Here is a 23574-nt window from a genome sequence, read left to right as displayed (position 1 = left end):
ATGCATTATTAATGTTTATCTTAAAATTGTTACCAAAAGTGAAACATGTGCAAAATTTCATTGCATTTCTAATGCAAATATCTAGAATTACATCATTATTATCCATGGAGGCAGTTACTGAGTTATACACAATGGTCCTACAGTGCTTTCACCCAAAGATCATTCAACATATTAACAATGAGCATTACTTTTAGCAAGGTATGCTGGAAGGAAAAAATAAAATTTAAAGAGGACTTTCTTCGGTGTAAGTTTTCTATTTTTCCACATTCCACAGAAAGAAGAAATAGCAAAATATCCAAAACCAAAACGAAGTGAAAAAAAGCCTTGAACATCTTAATCTTGAATCAATATTTTTAGAAGTTGTGAATTGCTTGTTTCAAATTCTTAACACATCTGTTACTGCAAAAGGTTAAGGAAGTACAAAATGACTTGAACAATACCTTAGAAAATCGTAGTCCCTTGAAGGAGAATGATATTGTTGTATTCACAGTCTCTGCAACCAAAATACAAAATACAAAAAGTTATTGGCTGACATCAGGTGACTTTTTTTGTTTGCTTGCTTGTTTGTTTGTTTGTTTGTAGTACGGAGTGCACCTCTTACAATTTTACTACTGGCAGAAGCAATCCCAAGCAAAATTGTAGAGAAATAATGAATCTTATACCCTGGCTACGATTCTCCTATGGCTTCCTCTGCCACACTGAGCCCCTCTCAGTATCAGCCTATATCTCATCCCTTAGCGGATACAAACTTGTAAGGCCCACTGGTCTCAATAATGAATGAATGATGAACAAGCTAGTACTAATGTGCTTCATCCCAAGTTACATATGTGCTTATTTATTGTTGCTGCCTCTTATCAGGGAATGATAAAGAAAAATCTTCCTAAAGGTGGAGGAGAGATTTGGGAGGCAGCCAGGATACCAAAGCTCCTTCCAATTCCACCACCGAGAAGCCTAGATATGTAGTCACTGTTGAAATGCACAGCCATGGGCCTGGCCCTGAGGAAGCTGTGGGACGGAGTCAGAAATGCAGGAAAAACCACACTCCACTGACCCAGTCAGAAACAACAAAGGAGTGAACTTACAGGGTAGGGATAGAAAGAGAAATGTTCTGAACCTCTAACAAAAGCAGTATTGACCAAAAATCTTTCTTAAAGTAATATAAATAGTCAAGTGCAAACTGTATTGATTATTTTTCTCCAAGTTGGCTAAAGACAATCCTTACCAGCAAATGAATAGATGATGTCTACATCTATACCTTCATTTCTCACAAATAAGCATTTATTTATTTGCTTCTGGGAGTATTCTTATTAGGGGTACTAATACATTAAGATGTTGGTTCTTGAACTTAGTAAAGTGGTCATATCTTCATGATCTTACGATCTTTCATTCAAGGCTAATCCAGTTCAAATTTAATAGTTCAACCACTATTTATCGAAAGCCTACTATGTACCAGGGACTGGGGAGACAAGGGTTAGTACAATACCATCCTTTCCCTCAAAGAGTTAAAGTCTTTTGGGGACACAGACATGCAAAGAAACCATTCCAAATACAATGTGCAATGAAAAGATGCAGTAAGGATAAAGGCAGGATAGCATTTTTGTTAAGGGTGATGGCTCTGGGACCTGAACTGCTTGGATTTGAATCCCAGCTCCTCTACTTACTCAGTGTGTGACCTTGGGCAAGTCACTTAACTTCTCTGTGCCTCAGTGAAATGACAGTGGATAATGACACCTACCTTGTAGGATTATTATGAGGGTGTCAACTGAAAAAAATGCACAGCCTATAGTTGAGAATTATGTTTTATTCGGTGGACGTACTGAGGACTTAAGCCTGGGAGACAGTCTCTCAGATAGTTCTGAGGCACTGCTCCAAAAAGGTAAGCGAGGAGCCAGAATATACAGAAGTTTTTCCAAAAAACACTGAGGTAGTTGGAACATCAAAAGATTACTGTTAATTAAAGAAAAACCAGACCTCTCAAGTTCATGAATTTAGCACTTTTCCATGTATGGGAAGATGCAAGAGTCTGGGCTCACTGAATCATTCCTTTGATGTGCACCTTAACTATCTAGGGCCGGTATCCTGTGTTCTCCATCCTGAATCCCCTTACAGTCTACCACGGTGGGGGGAAAGGGAGAGGAAGGAGGGGGCGGCTGCAGTGGCTGAAGCCTTGATGGCCACAACATTCTTTGTTTACTGATATGGCAGGTGACATTCTTTGTCCACAAGGGCTATATAAGTTAATACACGTAAGTGCTCAGAACAAGGCCTGGAACATAGCACTCATTAAATGTTATTAACATTCAAATGTCATTTATTATAACATTAAATGTTACTCCTTTCTAGACACCCCTCCCATGGCATCTTGCAAATAATAATGATAATGTTATGAATATTATAGTTGATGTTAATATTACTGTCATTGTGACAGTAGGACCATCATAAAAGATGGGAAGGAAGGCAGGGGGTACATTCCACGTGGCTGGAAAAAGAGGAGCAAAGGCAGGAAGGTGAAAATCAGTATAGCTTACACGTATGCCTGCAAGGGGCTCAATGTTATTAAAGCAAAGAAGCAGCAGGAGCGCTAAGAAGTAAACCTGAAGAAGTAAGCGTGACTGCGCTCAGGTTCCACACTAAGAGAATGGAGGTGATAGGGAAACATACAAGGATGTGAAATGGTCAGAGTTTGTTTAGAGAGATGAGTCACACGACTGTACAGTAGCTGGATTTAAGGGAAGCACTGAAAGTCAGGGAGACCCGTGAGAGCCCAGGAGGCAGTGACAGTGGTGAAGGGAAGAGGAAGTAAATGCCTCCCGTGACCTCCATCTCAGGTAACCTCCCTCATCATGCTCTGTCTCATCATCCTGCTGTTTTCCTTGAGAGCACTTATCGTACACTGAATCTTATTTCACTTTCATCTTTATCTTCTTTCGTGACCTAGTTACCATCTTGTTTCCTCCACTGGCCTACAAGCTCCATGAGGACAGGGGCTTTGCTTTGGTCACTTCTGAATTTCCAGCTCTTGGTACTACCTGGTCCCTGCATACCTGGCTCCCAGATCAGCTACATAATTTGCAAGGCTAAGCACAAAATGAAAATGGGAGGGCACTTATTCAGAAAGCAGGGGAAACATCCATTAAAGGTACTGAAATATAAAGTTTTTTCCTTTCTTCCATAGTCTCTCTCTCCCTCTCTCTCGACTTGCCATGAGTTAAAAAATTTTTTTTCTTTCAATTTTATTGATATAATTGACATATAGCACAGAAATTTAAGGTGTACAACATAATAACTTGACCTACATACACTGCAAAATGATTATCACGGTAATCCATCACCTCATAAAACCAAAAAAATAAAGAAAAAGAAAGAAAGAAAGAAAAAAATGGTTTTTTTCCTTGTGATAAGAGCTTATAGGATCTACTCTCTTAGCAACTTACAGATATACCACACAGCAGTGCTAACTACAGTCACTGCCATGTTTTTTGTTTGCTATTTAATGTATTCAAAATAAAACAAAAATTTTAATCATTAGCATGAATTTTACCATTCCCCTTTATATTGTACAATGCCGACTGTAAACACAAATATCAGAGCGTTTAACTCTGAGGCAGAATCACTGAAGTTTCACAATTTATATCTCGTGGCTCATCCCCAGAAGGTGCCTGAAGCTGGTCAGGAGAAAGTGACCTAAGCCAGGCTCAGGAAGTTTGGAAGGAGGAAGAGAAGGTCCCCCAGGCATGAAAGAATCTGAGGGAATGTTCCCTGGCACAGGGCGCAAGGTAAGTGTAGAAGCTCACCAGGCACCCAGGGGCTGCTCCACAACGACCTGGGGGTGGGAGGTGGGGGGACACCTGTGCAAAGCCTGGGCCTGACAGCTGCCTGACAGGGTCGCCCTCCCACATGCTGCCAGATGCCTCATACCCCAGAGCGGGGCAAGGAAGCCAAATTGGGCATCTTTCTTTACCACAGGCCTGCAGATGCACAAGTGACCCTCAAAGGTTTTGCAACCTCTGTGCAATACTTCCACGAGCTACCTGCCGCGGGGGAGACTGTCTGGCCCCCACCTAGTCACCCACTAAACAGTGCCGCGGTGCTGCCAGCCCAGGTGGGGCGGCCACTGCCATACCCCAGCCCCCATGGTACTGCAGGATACCATGCCTGGCCCTGACCCTCCCTGTTCCAGGCCTCCACCAGGGGCACAGGGCGGCAGGTGTCACTGGATGGGATGAGAAGGGAGATGCCAGGCAGGCCCAGGGCGCCAGCAGGTAGTGAACAGCAGGAAGCCAAGAACCTGTCCAGGGGAGGTGGGCACATACACCACTGTCCCAACACACTTTGTGTACAAAAACACACGCTCAAAGATAAAATGACTAAGCATCTCAAGAATGTGATCCCAGAATAGTAAACCCCAAATGTGAAGCCCTTCTGAGTATGGGGCCCTGGTTGTGAAGCAAACCCTGTCAGCTTTGTAGGAGGGAGGGAGACGGATGGGACTTGAGTTTGAGGAAGAAATCAAGAGTAACTCCCAAGGGACTTCCCTGGTGGTCCAGTGGTTAAGACTCGGAGCTTCCACTGCAGGGGGCACGGGTTCAATCCCTGGTCAGGGAACTAAGATCCCGCATGCCACACTGTGCAACCAAAAAAAAAAAAAAAAGTAACTCCCAAATTTCTACCTGGGGAAACTGCCCAAATGTTTACCAGGTCACGTGGGAAGGAGCTCTAACCTCTTCTGTGGAGTAGCCCTCTTTTTTCAACTGTTCTGTCTTTCTTTCCGAGAAAGACATATCTCCCACTCCCCTCTTACGGGAAGTTAGCTTGAAGCCTCTTGAAGGAGCCAAGAGAGAACCAAGGCAGAGTCAGAGAAAAGGAAGACAGAACCTCAGCTTAGGCCCTTCTCTGCTCTTCCCAGAAGGGATCCACGCAGCTCACTGGTGGTCCAGCCCAGGTCTCCTGGCAACTATGCAGGACGCAGGACCCAAGCCTCGGATGGTGTTATGGGGTTGCACAGTGTCCCCCCAAAAGATCTATTCAAGTCCTAACCCCCAGTACCTGTGAATATGGCCTTATTTGGAAATAGGATCTTTGCAGACGGTCAAATTAAGATGAAGTAATTAAGGTGGGCCCTAATTGAATATGACTGTGTCCTTATGAAAAGGGGAAATTTGGACATGCAGACTGACATGCATAGAGGGAAGACCACATGAAGGCACAGGAAGACGATGGTCATCTACAAGGCAAGAGTCTCCTGGGGCCGCCAGATCCTAGGAGAGAGGCCTGGAGCAGATCCTTCCCGAGAGCCTTCAGAGGGAGCACAGCCCTACCAGCACCTTAATCTCAGACTTCTAGCTTACAGAACTGTTAGATGATAAATCTCTGTTGTTCTAAGCCACCCAGTTTGTGGTACCTTGTTACAGCAACCCTTGCAAAATCCTGAAAGTAGGGCTAACAGACTTATTAAGTTTAAAGCACCTTTGAAATATCCATTTATTTATTCATAAACGTGTTTTTGAAAGAAATGAAGGGTGTGTGTGTGTGTGTGTGTGTATAAGAAGTGGAGGGACTTCCCTCGTGGTCCAGTGGGTAAGACTCTGTGCTCCCAATTCAGGGGGCCCAGGTTCGATCCCTGGTCAGGGAACTAGATCCCACATGCACGCCGCAGCTAAGGAGTCCATATGCCGCAACGAAGATCCCACGTGCCGCAACTAAGACCTGGCGCAGCCAAAATTAATTAATTAATTAAATAAATATTTTTTAAAAATAAAAGAAGTGGAATGATTATGTGTAATTTTTATTTTATGTTCACTTGCCCATATTTTCTAAATATCATATCCTAAAAATGTATGACCTTTGTAACGACAACAGAAAGGAAAGTTATTTTAAAAGTTGCTAAGTATGTTCCGTACTCATTTGCTTCCCAAATTTTCAAGGGACGGTTGACAGCATTAATGCTTCTTAAATCAGAATGTCCTGAGCTCTAAGCCCATATATTTGGCTGCCAGATGGACATGTTTATTTGAATGTTCCCAAATGACCTTGAGCCCAACGTGCCAAGCCAGAACTCGTTATCCTTTAAAAATCTGCCCCTTCCTTTTGCACACATCATTTCTGATAATGGCACTTCCGTCCATCCAGTCAACGGCCCTGGAACAGTTCCTGATTTATCTAATGTTTGCCTGCCACATGAGATCAGTCAGCACTTCCTGCCTGTCCTGTTCCTCAATACGCTCTCTTTCGTCTCCTCCTCTTTACTCCCAGGGCCTCCCTCGTGGTCCCTCACACAGCCTCCCAGCTGTGTTTCCTTCCTTCCAAGTTTCTTGCCTCAGCCAACCCCCACCTCCTTTTGAGACAGGCTGGGACCTGGGACCCTTTGCTGCAGTGCTTGCACCTGGACTAACGTCTCCTCCAGCAACAAATCATAGAGAAACTGTAAGGGAGGAAAAATAACTGCATGCAGGTCCAGTCGGGGCAAATTATGGACAATAAGATACAAAAAGGCCAAAAAAAAAAAACCCAACTGCCACTTCTGAAGAGCCGGAAACAAAAACCGGGTGTCGGGAGCAAAAGCAGGGTACTGCGCATGCCCCCTGCACACACCACCACCTAAGGGGTGGGCAGACCACCTAAGCCACGCCTCCGGCCGACCCCTGGACACACCCCTACCCTCAACCCCATACAAGAAACAAGCTCGCCCACCCCTTCTCGGGGAGTGAGCAAGGGAATCTGTTACTAGCGGGGGCTACTCTTTGTTGCGGTGCGCAGGCTTCTCACTGCAGTGGCTTCTCTTGTTGCAGAGCCCGGGCTCTAGGCGCGCGGGCTTCAGCAGCTGTGGCACACGGGCTCTAGAGCGCAGGCTCAGTCGTTGTGGCTCTCGGGCTCTAGAGCACAGGCTCAGTAGCTGTGGTGCACGGACTTAGATGCTCCGCAGCATGTGGGATCTTCCCGGACCAGGGCTCGAACCCGTGTCCCCTGCATTGGCAGGCAGATTCTTAACCACTGCGTCACCAGGGAAGTCCCTCTTATCAATTTCTATCGATCAGGGAAGGCTAAGAACCCTGGTCGGTAACACTTCCATAAGGACCCTAGTTATCTGCAAAAATGGAAATCTCAGTGGGTCATCCCCACCCACTAACAACAAGGTGCAGGCCAATATTTTATGCATGACTTACATGTTGGCTCCTTCCCCCTTTTCTAGGCTCACCTCCAGCAATTCCCCACAAACACATTCTGCTCCAGCTACAAAAAAGCTACTCCCCAAATAAAACACATTCCTTCATGGCTAGATACGTTTGCATATGCTGTGTCCTCTCAGGGGATGTCCTTTTTCCTCACTCTCTGATGTTCTCAGACTCAAGATTCTAATAAAAGACTCTCTGAAGGCTTATCTGAGTTCTCCTGTCACAGTAAGTTGGTAACTATGCAGTTAAGACTAAGAGCATATAATCTATTAGCATTTATGACATTTCCTTGTAACATTTGTTCCCATGACTATTTTTCCCAGAACAGAGTGACCTTCTGAAGAGGGAGAACCTATCATTCAACTTTGGATCACCACAACCTAAATCATGACTCGCTCAAATTAGGTTCAACAGATGTTTGTGGAAGGCAGGGAGGGGAGGTGGGAAGAAGCAGGCAGGCTGGGTTGAGTCTGATACATCTTTGATCTCAAGAAAGTGAAACTTTGAAAATTCACGTAAATGTCAACATAATCCCACAGAGATTAAGTGAAATAATTGTAAAGCTGTTGTATGAGAGAAATGGACACTTTTTAAACAACAGTAATCTACCAAGAGGATTTCTTTCGCTTTTTTGTTGTTGTTGTTTTGGTTTCTTTTTTTTTTTTTTTTTTTTAAGGCCACAGTGCAGGCTTGCGGGATCTTAGTTCCCTGACCAGGGATCGAACCCATGCCCCCTGCAGTGGAAGCGTGGAGTCCTAACCACTGGACCACCAGGGAAGTCCCGAGGATTTCTTTCAAAGGGAAAGAAAGCATGGCCAGTGGAAGAGTAGTTCTTAAGAGTTAGGAGACTACTCCGTTACCAGATCTCCAAATGACCAAGGGCACGTTACTGAACCACTGCAGACATCGGTTTCCTCACTTATAAAAACGACAGGACTATAAAGTCAGGAACAAAAGAAGGATCCTATTATGCACATGAATACTTAATCACCATAATTCTTGAATTCTCACGCTGAGCACCGTACTAAGCTTTTTAACACACATTCTCTAATTTAATCCTTAAAACCATGTAAAATAGGTTTCACCGTCGCCATTTCCCGGATGAGGAAAACGAGGTTGATAGAGGTTAAATAACACCCAAGGTCACATTGCTGATAGGTGGAAAAGCTGGGACACAGACTCAGGTGTTTATGGCTCTGAGCCCAGACTCATAAGCAATGCCAGCTCCACAATGTGTATGTGGCTTGGGGGTGGCAGACAAGTTAGAGATGAGGAAAGTTGATTGGCTGGGAGACATATCTTGAAGCTTCATTGGCACAGCAAGCAGATTGGTTTACTTAGAAACTTTTTTTTTTTGGCCACACTGCACAGCCTGTGGGATCTTAGTTCCCCAACCAGGGATCGAATGTGGGCCCTCGGCAGTGAAAGCGCAGAGTTCCAACCACTGGACCACCAGGGAACTCCCAGAAACTTTTTTTTTTATTGACTGCTAAAAAATGTATAATCCAATTGATGTCCCTGTCAAAGCAAGTATAAGCCTTTCTGTTAAGAATTTTTATATTACTCTCATTCCATTAATTCTCTACCCTTATTTTCCATTTTTGTCCCATCTAATTTTTGTCTATCTAATTTATGTTATGTTGCTCAAATTAACATATGCATGTAAACTACCTGAAATCTTTTTTTAAACAAGAGAGGGCACTGGTTAATGGTAAATAATTATAGGGGAAAACATTCAACTGCAATAGTAATTTTTTAAATGTTAATAAAAAACAATTAGGCTTAAGTTTTTTAACCTAATAAAGTTTTTTAAAAACTTCTTTTTTAAAATGATAATGCCATATACCCTGAGAAAACCATAATTCAAAAAGAGTCATGTACCACAATGTTCATTGCAGCTCTGCTTACAATAGCCAGGACATGGAAGCAACCTAAATGTCCATCAACAGATGAATGGATAAAGAAGTTGTGGCACATATATACAATGGAATATTACTCAGCCATAAAAAGAAACGAAATTGAGTTATTTGTAGTGACGTGGATGGACCTAGAGACTGTCATACAGAGTGAAGGAAGTCAGAAAGAGAAAAACAAATACCGTATGCTAACACATATATATGGAATCTAAAAAAAAATGGTTCTGAAGACATAGAGAATGGACTTGAGGACACGGGGAGGGGGAAGGGTAAGCTGGGACGAAGTGAGAGAGTGGCATGGACATATATACACTACCAAATGTAAAACAGATAGCTAGTGGGAAGCAGCTGCATAGCACAGGGAGGTCAGCTCGGTGCTTTGTGACCACCTAGAGGGGTGGGATAGGGAGGGTGGAAGGGAGATGCAAGAGGGAAGAGATATGGGGATATATGTATACGTATAGCTGATTCACTTTATTATAAAGCAGAAACTAACACGCCATTGTAAAGCTATTATACCCCAATAAAAATTTTAAAAAATAAAATGATAATGCCCGATGTTAACAAGACAGAGATTAAACTACTATATGTATACATTGCCAGTGGTACAATGTATAAACTGATACAATCTTTCAGAAAAGCAATTCGGCCTTATGTAAACAAAACCACATAGATTCAAACCATTTAAGCTCAGGAATCTCCCTTGGAGTTATGTGTTAACTCCTTCTTCCAAACATGAGAATATTCAAATCTAAAATATGAGAATATTTATATATGCATTATATTATTTATAATAGTAAAAATATCAGAAGAAAACTAAATGTCTAATAGGAAAATAGTTAAGTAAACCAGGGCATACCCACTAAGGGAGATGTTTCATTATGTAACATTTATACTCTGATTTTTAAACCACATGCATTATCTGGTCAAATAATTAATTAATTTTTAAAAAGAGAATAATTATAGTACAGTATACTTACAACTGCATAACAATATGCATGAATTTTAAAATGAGAACAAAATACACCAAAATGTTCTTAGAAATATGATTCTGTGACTTTTTGATTGTTTTCATTTTCTAACTTTTGGTAATGTGACAATATGATTATAGAATTTTTTGATTCTGTGACTTTTTGATTGTTTTCATTTTCTAATTTTTGGTAATGTGACAATATGATATATAGAATTTTTTAAACTATTTAAAATACTAGTTTAAAAATTATTAAGGAAAAATTCATGGGTTTGCAGTAAGTGACCTTTAAGTTCCTAAAGTTTGAAATTTTATGATTCTGTGAATAATTCCAGGGTGGATAAAAAGGGAGAAAAGACACTGAAGGAACGAATGTAACTGCATAGAAAAATCTATTGTGTTTTTATGAAAAATAATAAATGCAATGTTTAGAAAAAGAGAACATAACCAAAGGTAAATATACAGTATTAATCTGAACAAGGTAAAAATTTTAATATCCCTTCAAACACACCAAATAAGTGTCATCTTAATAATAATCCAGTCACATAATTGTAAAATATTGTTTAAACTGCTAAAAGAAAAACTTTGGATGGAAATAAAGAATTATTATCAGAAAAGGAGCTTCACATTTTTAACATATTTAATTTTCATAGCGTTCTCATAAGGTATTATACTCTATTCTGAGGGTAATATGAACTGAATGCTTACCTCCCTTCAGAGCTCTGCAAAAAGAATAATCATCATCAGATCCTCGGCAAATAACTTCTTTGCGCACTGGGAAATTCACGGACTTAAAAGATACATAGATATTGAAATATAAGCTTTTTAAGTCTCTTCCTTAAAAAGAAAAAAATGTCATTAGCCCCTCAAATAAGGTATTTTTTAATAAATATTTAATAACCAACATTTACTGTATACTTAAAATATGCCCTGTGCTTTTCCTACATTATTTCATTTAATTATGACAACTACCCATAATGTGGATACTATTATCCTGTTTTGTAGATGAGAAAACTGAAGTTCTGACAGGGCCACTAGTTGATTGTAATCAAATAGGCTGTTCCACAGTGAGAATTATGTGGGCTATGCCTAAAAATAGAATAACCTATATTTTTGAGAAAACTATCAAATGAAAACATAAAATTTCCAGTTGTAGTCATAGTTCCACTAGGAAATTCAAAAGAGAGGGAAGGGAAAGGAAGGTTGGTTTTTTTGTTTTTCTTTTTTGTTTTTTTAAAGATTGATTGATTGATGGATTGATTGATTGCTATGTTGGGTCTTCGTTTCTGTGCGAGGGCTTCCTCTAGCTGCGGCAAGCGGGGGCCACTCTTCATCGCGGTGCGCGGGCCACTCACTGTCATGGCCTCTCTTGTTGCGGAGCACAGGCTCCAGACGCGCAGGCTCAGCAGTTGTGGTTCACGGGCCCAGTTGCTCCACGGCATGTGGGATCCTCCCGGACCAGGGCTCGAACCCGTGTCCCCTGCTTTAGCAGGCAGATTCTCAACCACTGCGCCACCAGGGAAGCCCCCGGAAGGTTGGTTTTTTGTTTTTTTTGTTTTAATAAATTTATTTATTTATTTTTGGCCGTGTTGGGTCTTCGTTTCTGTGCGAGGGCTTTCTCCAGTTGCGGCGAGCGGGGGCCACTCTTCATCGCGGTGCGCAGGCCTTTCACTGTCGTGGCCTCTCTTGCTGCGGAGCACAAGCTCCAGACGCGCAGGCTCAGTAGTTGTGGCTCACGGGCCCAGTTGCTCCGCGGCATGTGGGATCTTCCCAGACCAGGGCTCGAACCCGTGTCCCCTGCATTGGCAGGCAGATTCTCAACCACTGCGCCACCAGGGAAGCCCAGGAAGGTTGTTTTGATGAAAGATTTCTTGGAGAACAAAATTGAACCTTTTGATTAAAAATTAAATAGATGAGCTATTTATTATTTCCTCAGGATCTCTTTATTACCAATGAAGATGGAAAATTCCAGGAAGAAATGCATTTTGCTCAACTCTTCTAAGTTACTCAGTTGGTCCAACTGGACAAGATGCACAATCTTTTTTATAATGAAAACAATTATTGTAACCACTACCTCATGGAAAGTATTTTTCTAACAAAGTCACCATGACTCATTGTAGTCATAATAAAAATTAAAAAAAATTTTTCCATCTTTACCTTGACCTTGGCTGTGCAGAACAGAACTGCCAGCTCCTTCCTCAAAACCCTGTCCTTCCTTTGGTGTTGGTGCTACCGCTCTCTTCTTGTCCTCCAACCGTTCTGACTCCTCTCCCCAGTCTAGCTCACTGACTCATCTTTCTTAGGATTCTAATCTCAGCGCTTCTCAGTTTTCACACTGCACACTCTCCCCAGCTTTAAATACCACATAGGGTAATAACTCCCAAATCATCATCTTTAATCTCAATTTTTCTTTTAAGCATCTGTCCCCTGTGTGCATTCGATATCTCTACTCAAATGTCACTTATTACCACACCCAAAAGATCCAAAATTGATTTCCTTATCTTCATCACCAAATCAGCACTAGAATTCCTAATCCCGGTCAATCCTACTTGTGTCCCTTTTATCCGCATTACCACTATCTTAATGCAGGCTCTCGTTACTCTGAGCCTAAAGTACCACCAAACTTCCTTATTTGTCTCCACTTCTCTACTTTCAGGGTAAAGCGTAGAGAAGAAGAACGTTATACAGTCTGTTTCAAACAGTGGCCCCGTGGCCCACGCCATGGACATGGACCTGAACCTTTCTCAAAGCAGGGATGTGTACAGAAGTTGAATAGCTGTTTTCACAAGGGGTGCCTTGAGATACAAGCACACGGTAGCGTGGCATCCAATGATAATGCAGAACAAAGAATCTTCTTCCATTTCTGGGTGGAACACACTATGATTCCAGTCTTCAGTGATTCCAAGAAAGGAAGTGCTGCTTTGACATCTCAACCCTTTACATCTTGAGAAGCTTCTTGCCCTTAGATATCACTGTGGTCATGTTAGGCACGTGAACAGTGGTTGAAGTGAGGTACCACTTGCGTGGCTCAGCAGGCCAGAGATATCAATGTGGGTGTTGGAGTGAGAGACAAGAAACATGGTGGCTCTCGGGGGTTTAGCAAAGAAGACTGTTTTTGAGCTCACCTAACACAACTTTGGGAACTTCTGGAAATAACTTTGAGGAAGGCTTATGATCCAGCTGTATATGTCAATTAGTTAATAGTGACATATAATTTATTAGCAAGGCTATGAAGTCTCAAATCATTTCCATTCCCAACCTATTTTTGGTACAAGATTGCTCTTATAGCTCTCACTGAATTTAAGTAGAGATAGGGCTACAAAAATAAGGTTGATTTCTATGAATGTGGCCCACATTTTATACAGATGTTCTAGTATATTCTAGGGAAACTCAGGTCATAACTGCAAAGCATTATAAAAAAAACATGACTGAATAATTCTTTCATTACTGAATTAATATCATGTTATATAAATGTCATATCTAGTAAGTGATTAGGGTATTTGTGGTGACCATGGAGGTGTGCTGCTTAAGACTCCCTTCCAAAGAATCTGTGGGGAGGAGGGCAGTGGGCAGACAGCCATCAGCTACTGCACTTTCAGATATATCTTAGCACTCATCCGGAGGCCAGACCCTAACAGTCTGCTCCTATAACGACAGAGCACAACAAGGACACTAGAGCCAGCCTACTCCTGCCTATCATGGGACACATGTGACAGGCTATCTTTGCTCTAAGACTCCCCACTGACCTGGCTGAGGATGTCTCAGGGATGCATTTTGGTCTGATGACCATCCTACCAAATTATCCTTCCTTCTCTCTCATTTCAAAGGTATCAGACCAACACCTCTATCTGCATCCTCTCCTTGCCTGCTCTAGCTTCCTCTTTCCTTTATTGTTCACGAACATTTCCCCACAAAATATCCTTTGTATGTCTCATTCCTTCTTGGTATCTGCTTTTCAGAGAACCCTAAGTGAAACTGTGCTGTATTATTATTACTTGGGTCTGGAAGGCCTGCTTCCTGTGTGTAAGGGGAAGGGGATCACTTGAAAATGAGGTCATTCATTATGTAAATAATCACTTTTGCAAACACCTAGAGGTAAAGCACACCACATCGACCAGAAAACAAAACCTGAGAAAAGAGGAAGAAATTGTAGAGCCTTCGTTGGGCAAAAATTTAGATTATTTTAGGGGATTAAGAGATACAAACTACTATGTATAAAATAAGCAACAAGGATATATCATATAGAACAGGGAAATATAGCCATTATTTTGTAATAACTTTAAATGGAGTATAATCTGTAAAAGTACTGAAGCACCATGTTGTACACCTGAAATTAATATAGTATTATAAATCGACTATACTTCAATAAAAAAAAAAAAGTTTAGATTATTTATTTCACCCTTGGCCAAGAAAGTGGAGCAAGTAGCTCATTGTTCTTTCCTCTGTGCTACCACTAAGCCTTATTGCTATCATTTCACTTATCATACTATATTATCTACACATCTGTCTCTCCTATCACGCTGAGAGATTCTTGAAGGTCAAGAGAATGTCTTATTTATCAATGAATTCACAGCACCTAGCATAATACTTGAAATGAACTATACATTTACTAAGTATTTTTTAATGAATAAATGAATGCAGAAACAAAGTGTCAAGATACAGGTTTTCAGGGAAATTAAAGCATAAGTTTATTGTCTGTCATTTCTAGATTCTCAACTACCTTTTTTCCTGTAAGCTGGAGAACTAAAATCAGGGTGATATGTTTCTTTAGCTTATTTATGTAAAAGCACATTTTAAAGTATAAGCGCCAAATATAAGCTAGGATGTAAATGATAATAGTGAAAATGAAAACAATAATGATAATGATGATGATTACAGCTGAATTTCCTGGGATCCTTACAGGCAACAGCTGACCAGTAGGAGAGGATGAAAGTTTTGTGTGTTTTCACAAACACTCAGATCCAGCCCAATGCTATCACCATCACCCAATTAACTTTTATAAGATGATGGCAAGTAAACTCATAGAGAGGAAAAAGAAGAAATAACACAAAACAAAAATCATTGCCTTTTTTCATATCATCATCATCATCATATTTTTTTCTAGAAAGGTCACCTTTAGGAAAAAAAGTCCTGGCTTGCTCATACACAAATCCTTGACTCATGGAAACCCAAGTTTACTTATCAGCTGAATATCTAATGATTGACAATGGATATACCTAGTAGATGGTTAGAAGTTTCAAATTATTTCAATTTTTACCATGCCATTATGTAATCCCTCCTCATGAGTGTAAGCTAGCCTAGTGACTTGCTTCTAACAAACAGAATACAGCAAAGGTGATAGGGTGGCACTTTCATCATTAGGCTACATAAGACTGTGACTTCTATCTTGTTAGTTAACTGTCCCCCTTGCTAACTTCAATGAAACAAGAAGCCATGATGAAAAGGCCCACATGACAAGGAACTGAGGGCTGGCCAACAGTCAGACAGAAACTGAACACTGTCAACGACCACATAAGCTTAGAATTGGGTCCTTCCCTAGTTGAGCCTTCAGAAGAAACCCTGGCCAACACCTTGATTGCAGCCTTGTGGGAGACCTCCTGAAGCTGACACAGGTAAGCCATGCCCAGACTATTGATATACAAAGACTATGAGATAAAGAATATGTCCTGTTTTAAGCCATTAAGATTGTGATAATTTGTTACATAGCAAGAGAAAACTAATACACATACATTTAGAACACCATCATTTTTCATTGATATTTCTGGAACCCTTTTAATTGATCTACAAAAACAAAACTTTGGACTTACTTGGAATGTAGTAAAGATACAGATTTCCACGGCCTCCCTTCAATGTTATACAGGGCTCGGAATTTACTGAAATAGGGAATTTCAAGTTATCTAAATGGAAGAAAGAAAATGTCCATAAAATTACTATAAATCATTTACAATAAGTATTCTGAATATCAGCTCCCCAAAACTACCTTTAGCATTAAAATTTTATAATGAGAAAAATTGAGGGTAGTTAAAAATATCTCCCTCCCCAGAGGAGTGAAGTCAGCCAGATGGTAGAGTAAAAAGTCCTCCTTCCCTTGACCAACACACCAGTTCAGCAAAAATTTACGGACAATTTCCCTTTGTGAGAAATCAGAAACCAACTGAAAGTTTCCTGCATCCAGGAGAATGTAAAACCAGACTCACCAATTCAGTACTGAGGTTCGGGACACCTCTCACAAGAGACACTGCTGCTGGCATAGCATAATTAGGAAGAGATAACCTACCCCTCAATTTCACTCAGAGAGAAGAGATTGGTTCATGCATTCAGAGCCCCAAATTTTCCAAGGAGATCCCCAGAGGACTAAAGAAAGAAAGTCTGAACAGTGTTATAACTAGTAAGGAGACTGAATCAGTAATCAAAAATTTCCCAAAGAAAAGTCCAGGACCAGATGGCTTTACAGGAGAATTCTACCAAACATTTAAGTCAGAATTAACACCAACCCTTCTCAAACTCTTCCAAAAAAATGAAGAGGAGGGCACCCTTCCAAACTCATTTTATGAGGCTAGCATTACCCTGATAGTAAAGCAAGACAAAGACACTACAAGAAAACTATAAGCCAATATCCCTGATGAGTTTAGATGCAAAAATCCTCACAAAATATTAGCAAACTGAATTCAACAGCACATTAAGAGGATCATATACCATGACTAAGAGCCATTTATCCGTGGGATGCAAGGATGGTCTAACACACAAAAATCAATTAATGTGATATGCCACATTAATAGAATGAAGAATAAAAATCACATGACCATCTCAATAGAGGACAAAATTCAACATCCTTTCATGATAAAAACTCTCAACAAACTAGAATTAGAGGAAATGGCCTCAACATAATGAAGGTCATATATGAAAAGTCCATAGTTAACATCATACCCAACAGTGAAAAACTAAAAGTTTTTCCTCTAAGATCAGAAGCAAGGCAAGGATACCCACTCTCAACATAGTACTGGAAGTCCTAGCCAGATGAATTAGGTAAGAAAAATAAATAAAAGGCATCCAAATCAGAAAAGAAGAAGTAAAATTTTCTGTTTGCAGATGACATAATTTTATATCTAGAAAACCCTAAAAACTCCATTAAAAATTGTCAGAACTAATCAAAAAATTCAGTAAAGTTACAGGATACAAAATCAAAATCCAAAATATCAGTTGCATTTCTATACACTAACAATGAACTATACAAAAAGGAAATTAGGAGAACAATCCCATTTACAATAGCACCAAAAGAATAAAATATCTAGGATTAAACTTACCTAAGGAGTTTGTGAAAGACTTGTATGCTGAAAACTACAAAACATTGATGAAAGAAATTAAACAAGACACAAACAAATGGAAAACTATCTTATGTTCATTGATTGGAAGAATTAATGTTATTAAAATGTCCATATCACCCAAAGCAATCTATAGAGTCAATACATTTCTATCAAAATCGCAATGGCATTTTTTACAGAAATAGAAAAAACAACTCTAAAATTCATATGGAACCACAAAAGATGACAAATAGGCAAGAAAATCTTGCGAAAGAGGAAGCATCACATTTCCTGATTTCAAACTATACTGCAAAGCTACAGTAATCAAAACAGTATGGTAGTGGCAAAAAGACAGCCATATAGACCAATGGAACTGAACAGAGAGCCCAGAAGTAAATCCATGTGTATTTTGTCAACTAATCTTTGACAAGGATGCCAAGAATGCACAATGGGGAAAGGACAGTCTCTTCAACAAATGGTGCTGGCAAAACATGCAAAAGAAAGAAACTGGACCTTTATCTTATACCACAAACAAAAACCAATTCAAAATGGATTAAAGACCTAAACATAAGATTCAAAACTGTAAAAACCCTAGAAGAAAATACAGGGGAAAATCTTCATGACATTGGTCTTGACAATGATTTCATAGATATGACACGAAAAGCAAAGGCAGCAAAAACATGAATAAACAAGTGGGACTATATCAAACTAAAAAGCTTCTGTACTGCAAAGGAAACAATCAACGGAGTGAAAAGGCAGCCTGTGGAATGGGAGAAAATACTTGAAAACCATATATCTGATAAGGTGTGAATCTCCAAAATATATAAGGAATTCCAACAATTCAACTGTAATAAAACTAATAACCTGATTTTAAAATGAGCTAAGGACTTTCATTTGTTGAGACGTGGATGGACCTAGAGACTGTCATACAGAGTGAAGTAAGTCAGAAAGAGAAAAACAAATATCGTATAGTAACGCATGTATGTGGAATCTAGAAAAATGGTACAGATGAACCGGTCTGCAGGGCAGAAGTTGAGACACAGATGTAGAGAACAAACGTATGGACACCAAGGGGGGAAAACCGCAGTGGGGTGGGGATGGTGGTGTGCTGAATTGGGCGATTGGGATTGACATTTATACACTGATGTGTATAAAATTGATGACTAATAAGAACCTGCAGTATAAACAAACAAACAAACAAAAAAACTAATGCTAAACTTTCTTTGGGTTACTTGTATGGAAATATGTTAATATAAATGTTTCAGACATTACATGAAATTTCTAAAAATCTTATATGTTCTGGTATTATGTTATAAGTCATAATTCTAGTTATTACTTTAAAATGTATATCTCAGAAATAACTAAATTTCCTTGTCAATTGCATTATTATGAACTTTCATCAAATCTTTAACCGTGGTCATTTTTACGTCTTTTGTCATTTACAGACAGTTCTGAGTGTACTCTGATGCTTTCACAAAAATGTCCCTATAAAAGGGTTTCATCTTCAAGGAATCCATGGAAAAGACTCTGACAAGTACAGGTTTCTGGTAACTGACTATACTGCTGAACTGAATGAATAAGCATTTTCAGAACTCTAATGGAAAACTGATGAATTCATAAAAGTACTAACAAAAGATCAAGATAAAAAAAAATTAATTACATGGGACTGAGTGAACTGATGAGGATGATTATAATTTCTGTGACTTTCTGTTTCAATAAAAAAAAAAAAACCCACAAGGACTCAGAGGCAAAAAATATACAAATCAATTTTCACTGCAAAGTAAAGGAGCTGTTACAGTGGAGGATTACTGGACTGAATGTCAATATTATGACATAGTATGAGTGTGTTTTGTGTTTGGTAATTGCAATCATTGTTGCTTTTGTTGTGGTCATCCATTTACAATGCTTGGTGTCAGTTTATCTCTTGTAAAAATAAAATACAGTGTGTGTGAATAAATAAATAAATAAAATAAAATGAGCTAAGGACTTGAATAGACATTTCTCCAAATAAAACATGCAAATGGCCAACAGGTATATGAAAAAATGCTCAACGTCACTAAGCATCAGGAAAATGCAAATCAAAACCACAATGAGATATCACCTCACACCAGTCAGAGTGGCTATTATCAAAAAAAGAAAAGAAGGACAAGAGTTGGCAAGGATGAGGAGAAACTGGAATGCTTGCACACTGCTGGTAGGAATGCAAAATGGTACAACTGCTATAAAAAACAATATAGAGATTCCTCAAAAAATTAAAAATATTACCACCATATGATCCAGCAATCCCACTTCCGGGTACTTATCCAAAACAATTGAAATCAGGATCTCGAAGAGATATTAGCATTCCTAAATTCATTGCAGCACTATTCACAATAGCCAAGATGTGGGAACAACCTAAATGTCCATCAACAGTTGTATGCATAAAGAAAATGTGGTATATACATACAACGGAATACTATTTAGTCTTAAAAAAAAGGAAATTTTGCAATATGCTACAATATGGAAGAACCTTGAGGAAATTATGCTAAAGGAAATAAGCCAGTCATATAAGGACAAATACTGCCTGAGCCCACGTATCTAAAATAGTCAAATTCATAGAATCAAAGAGTGGATGGTGGTTGCCAGTGGCTGAGGGGAGAGGGAAATGGGGAGTTACCAATCAATGGGCATAGAGTTTCAGTCAAGCAAGTGAAAAAGCTGTAGAGATCTGCTGTACAATTTCATGCCTACGGTCAACAATGATGTACTGTACACTCAAACATTTAAGAGGGTAGATCCCATGTAAAATGTTCTTACCACAGTAAGATAAAATTTAAAATACTGTACGAATACCAAAAAAACTCCCTATAATGTAAACAGATTAGTATTTTAATGCCCTTACATTGTTAAGGTGGAGGTTGAAGGTAGTGAATTACTTTAAACTGTGGGGAAGGGGGTGAACTCCCCAAAACATATTTCCATAAAATTACTTGTTCCATTTTCATACTTTTTAACCTGTTCTTTTCTACATTGTTCTTCTTTTCTATACTCTCCTCACCTTTCTGTATGTTGCATTGGTTAAAAATAGAAAATACACATCAAGTACTTAGAATTCTAGTAAATGGTAAGTGACTGAATACATGAATGAATGAGTTAATAAACAAATCTTCCTAAATAAGAAGTTTCAAGAAGGATGTAGAAGAGCTTATAAAAGCCCTGAGAAGGAGGGGAAAGAGACTAAACCAGTTTTATTTAATTTGCCCCTGAATGCAACCCTTAAAATTAATGTTAACAGCTCTCATTCAATGAATTGAGTTTGCCTGCAATAAAAGTCTCACAGAATGAGCTATATTAACAGTCATTTTATCGAATCATGGACGTTCACAAACATTTGATGCAAAGATGTTTATTCCTGTGTGGATTATGACCAAAGGAAAACCTGCCCAATTTGCAATAACATGGATGAAACCTGAGGGCACTGTGCTAAGTGAAATTAGTCAGACAAAGAAAGACAAAGAATTCCCTGGTGGTCCAGTGGTTAGAACTCCGAGCTCTCACTGCCGAGGGCCCGGGCTGGGGAACTAAAATCCTATCAGCCGTGTGGGGCAGCCAAAAAAAAAAAAAAAAAAAAAGACAGATACTGTATGACTTCACTTATATGTGGAATCGAAAAAACGAACACACTCAAAGGACAAAAAATAAACTCACAGACACAGAGGCTGCTAGAGGTAGGGGGTGGAAGATCGGAGAAATGAGTGAAGTGGGTCAAAAGGTACAAACTTCCAGTTACAAGATAAATAAGTCATGGGGAAGTAATGTACAGCATGGTGACTGTGGTTAATAATACTGTTTTACATGTTTGAAAGTTGCTAAGAAAGTACATCTTAAAAGTTTTCACCAAAAGAAGAAAAAAATTGTAACTATGTGCGGTGATGGAGGCTAACTAGCTTTATCGCGGTGATCACTTCACAATATATACAAATACCGCATCATGTTGTATACCTGAAACTAATATAATGTTATATATCCATTATATCTCAAGTAAAAAAATGCTCAGAGGTGACTGAATAAATAAATATTGTGCATCTATTTACTGAATTAATATACAGTCATTAACATGAATTTTTAGGATATTTAATGTTATAGACGTTTATGGTATACTATCAAGTTTAAAAAATGCTGGTTACCCAACAGTATATACAATATGGTTCTACTTTTACTGTTTTCAACATATATCATTATATATCTAAAAGAACATTTACCAAAATATCAGAATGCTCATAGTGGTTAATTCTTAACTGTGATAGGCTTATGGCGCCTTCTTTTCTTTTTTTTTCACCTATATTTTTGAAGGTTTGCATAATTAATATACTTATTAACTTTCTTACCGTGAAAGGTTGACATGGTATTGAAACGTGGGCACTTTCATATGCATTACCGAGCACAGTGCAATGTGTCTCTTCTTTCTCAGTGATAAGCTTGTAGAAGACCCTCAGAGCAAGCCAACCAAGACTCTGGAGCAAAGCCGGGAACAAGTTAAAAGCAGTGAATCACCAGGGCCATGTTGTATGTCATAAGGGCAATTCTCTATCTTCAGTTAAGGTTCCCACATGTCTGAAGTTGGTCTGATTATGAAGAAACCATCGACAAGTCAATGCAATCAGACAAATATTCAGAATACCCCTATGGGTGCTCAGTGTTAAGCCAGCACCAGAGCAAGGCAGAGTGGGGTAGGGTGGGATGAGGGTGGAGAATAGAAGTGTAACCTTAATCTTTATGTCAGGAAGCCTAAGATTTTTCTAGGAAGACAAGACCACCATACATTAAAAAAATCAGATATAAGAATCAAAAGATCACATAACAGTACATAGCATGTGATTTTTAATTTATTTGCAAAGGTTTGGGAGCTAACGGAAAATAGCTTTATTACTTTAAAGTCACCATGTTTATGGTAAAATTCTACATTTGGTTTATTAAATACCACAGAAAGTAGTGACGAGGTTCAGCAAAAGCACAGTACAAGAGCCTCTGGTTTCCCCTGCAACCACAAATGTCAGCATTGCGAATCCACCATAGCACTTTTTCCCACTGAGCTCTGCCTCAGAATCCTTCTTAACCCAAGAGTCCAGGCAACTGCAGTTGGCACAGGAAATGAAACCAGTGCCACCCTGAGTGTTGGTATTAAGTACTATTGGAGATCAAGGGAGGAAGCATTAGCTGGAGTTGAACCATCACAGCACTTCATTTTACCTCTTTAACAGAATTTCCATTACATAAATATGCAGTTCCTTCTGACAGGAATGCCCTGTCCTCATCGGTCTAGAAACTCCTTGTCTGCCTTCAAAATGTACTCAAATATCAACAATGCTGTTAAGTCTTCCTTGACTCCTCCACACCTCCCCAGCCCGACAGCCACAAACACACTGTCATTCACAATACTTGATCATCCTTCGATGGTCATTTAAAATGTTTACTACAATTATTTGCTTGCATGTCAGTCTTCTTCATAAAAATAGCACAAGCCTTGAGGGCAGGAAGCATGTCTCATTCATTTTTCATGTCTCTTGCGCATAACACACTGTAGATAATAAATGTGTGTTTATTCACTTCTGCTTAGCACCAAATATTGCTCTAGGCACTAGAGAAACAATGAACAAGACAGGCAAGGGCCCGGCTCTTGATAAATGTGCACTCTAGTAAAGAAATCAAACAGGGCCATGAGAGAAAGACTGAGTGTACGGTGGGGATGGAGGAGTTGGGGGTGGCAATGGGTAGAGATACCTCAACTACAGTATCCAGTAAGTGAGTGACAGAAAGCAACCAACCCTGTGGACATTGTAATCAGGAGTACAGACTCATAGGTGACAATGACTTTGACATGTTCAAGCAACAAAAACAAACACACACACATATATACACAAAGACTGTTACATGAGATACATATAATAGACAAAGTCACAGAGACAGACAGTAGAGGTTACCAGGGACTAGGGGGGAGGAAGAAATGGGGAGTTACTGTTTAATGGGTACAGAGTTTCTGTTTGGGATGATGAAAAATTCCAAAAATGGATAATGGTGATAGTTGCAAAGTGATGTGAATGTACTTAATATCATTGAATTGTACACTTAAAAATCATTAAAAGGGTAAATTTAATGCTGGTTATATTGGTAATACAAACAATAACCATAATAATAATATAGGTCAGTGTAAATGGAAAATAATGAGGGAGGGTGGG

The 23574-nt window shown here is 39.4% G+C and overlaps 1 protein-coding gene across 3 annotated transcripts in view; it reads right to left on the bottom strand.

Moving 5' to 3' along the window:
* Positions 1-23574, bottom strand: part of LY96 (lymphocyte antigen 96) — a 28842-nt gene that overhangs the window by 324 nt on the left and 4944 nt on the right. Inside the window, exons 1-4 of one of the 3 annotated variants that reach the window (XM_068525760.1) lie at positions 21727-21827; positions 15866-15955; positions 10767-10895; positions 441-493 (exon numbers count right to left, since the gene is read on the bottom strand). In XM_068525760.1, the coding sequence (XP_068381861.1) occupies positions 441-493; positions 10767-10895; positions 15866-15955; positions 21727-21742 (288 nt within the window). In that variant the 5' untranslated portion in view covers positions 21743-21827. Of the gene's footprint in view, positions 1-440; positions 494-10766; positions 10896-15865; positions 15956-21726; positions 21828-23574 lie in introns of those variants that run through there. The other 2 variants (XM_068525758.1, XM_068525759.1) reach the window with 2 other exon arrangements.

The sequence above is a fragment of the Eschrichtius robustus genome, chromosome 17, assembly GCF_028021215.1.
Source record: "Eschrichtius robustus isolate mEscRob2 chromosome 17, mEscRob2.pri, whole genome shotgun sequence".
NCBI lineage: Eukaryota > Metazoa > Chordata > Mammalia > Artiodactyla > Eschrichtiidae > Eschrichtius > Eschrichtius robustus.
The sequence above is the reverse complement of the archived record's forward strand: the minus strand, read 5'-3'. Positions and strand labels throughout refer to the sequence as shown.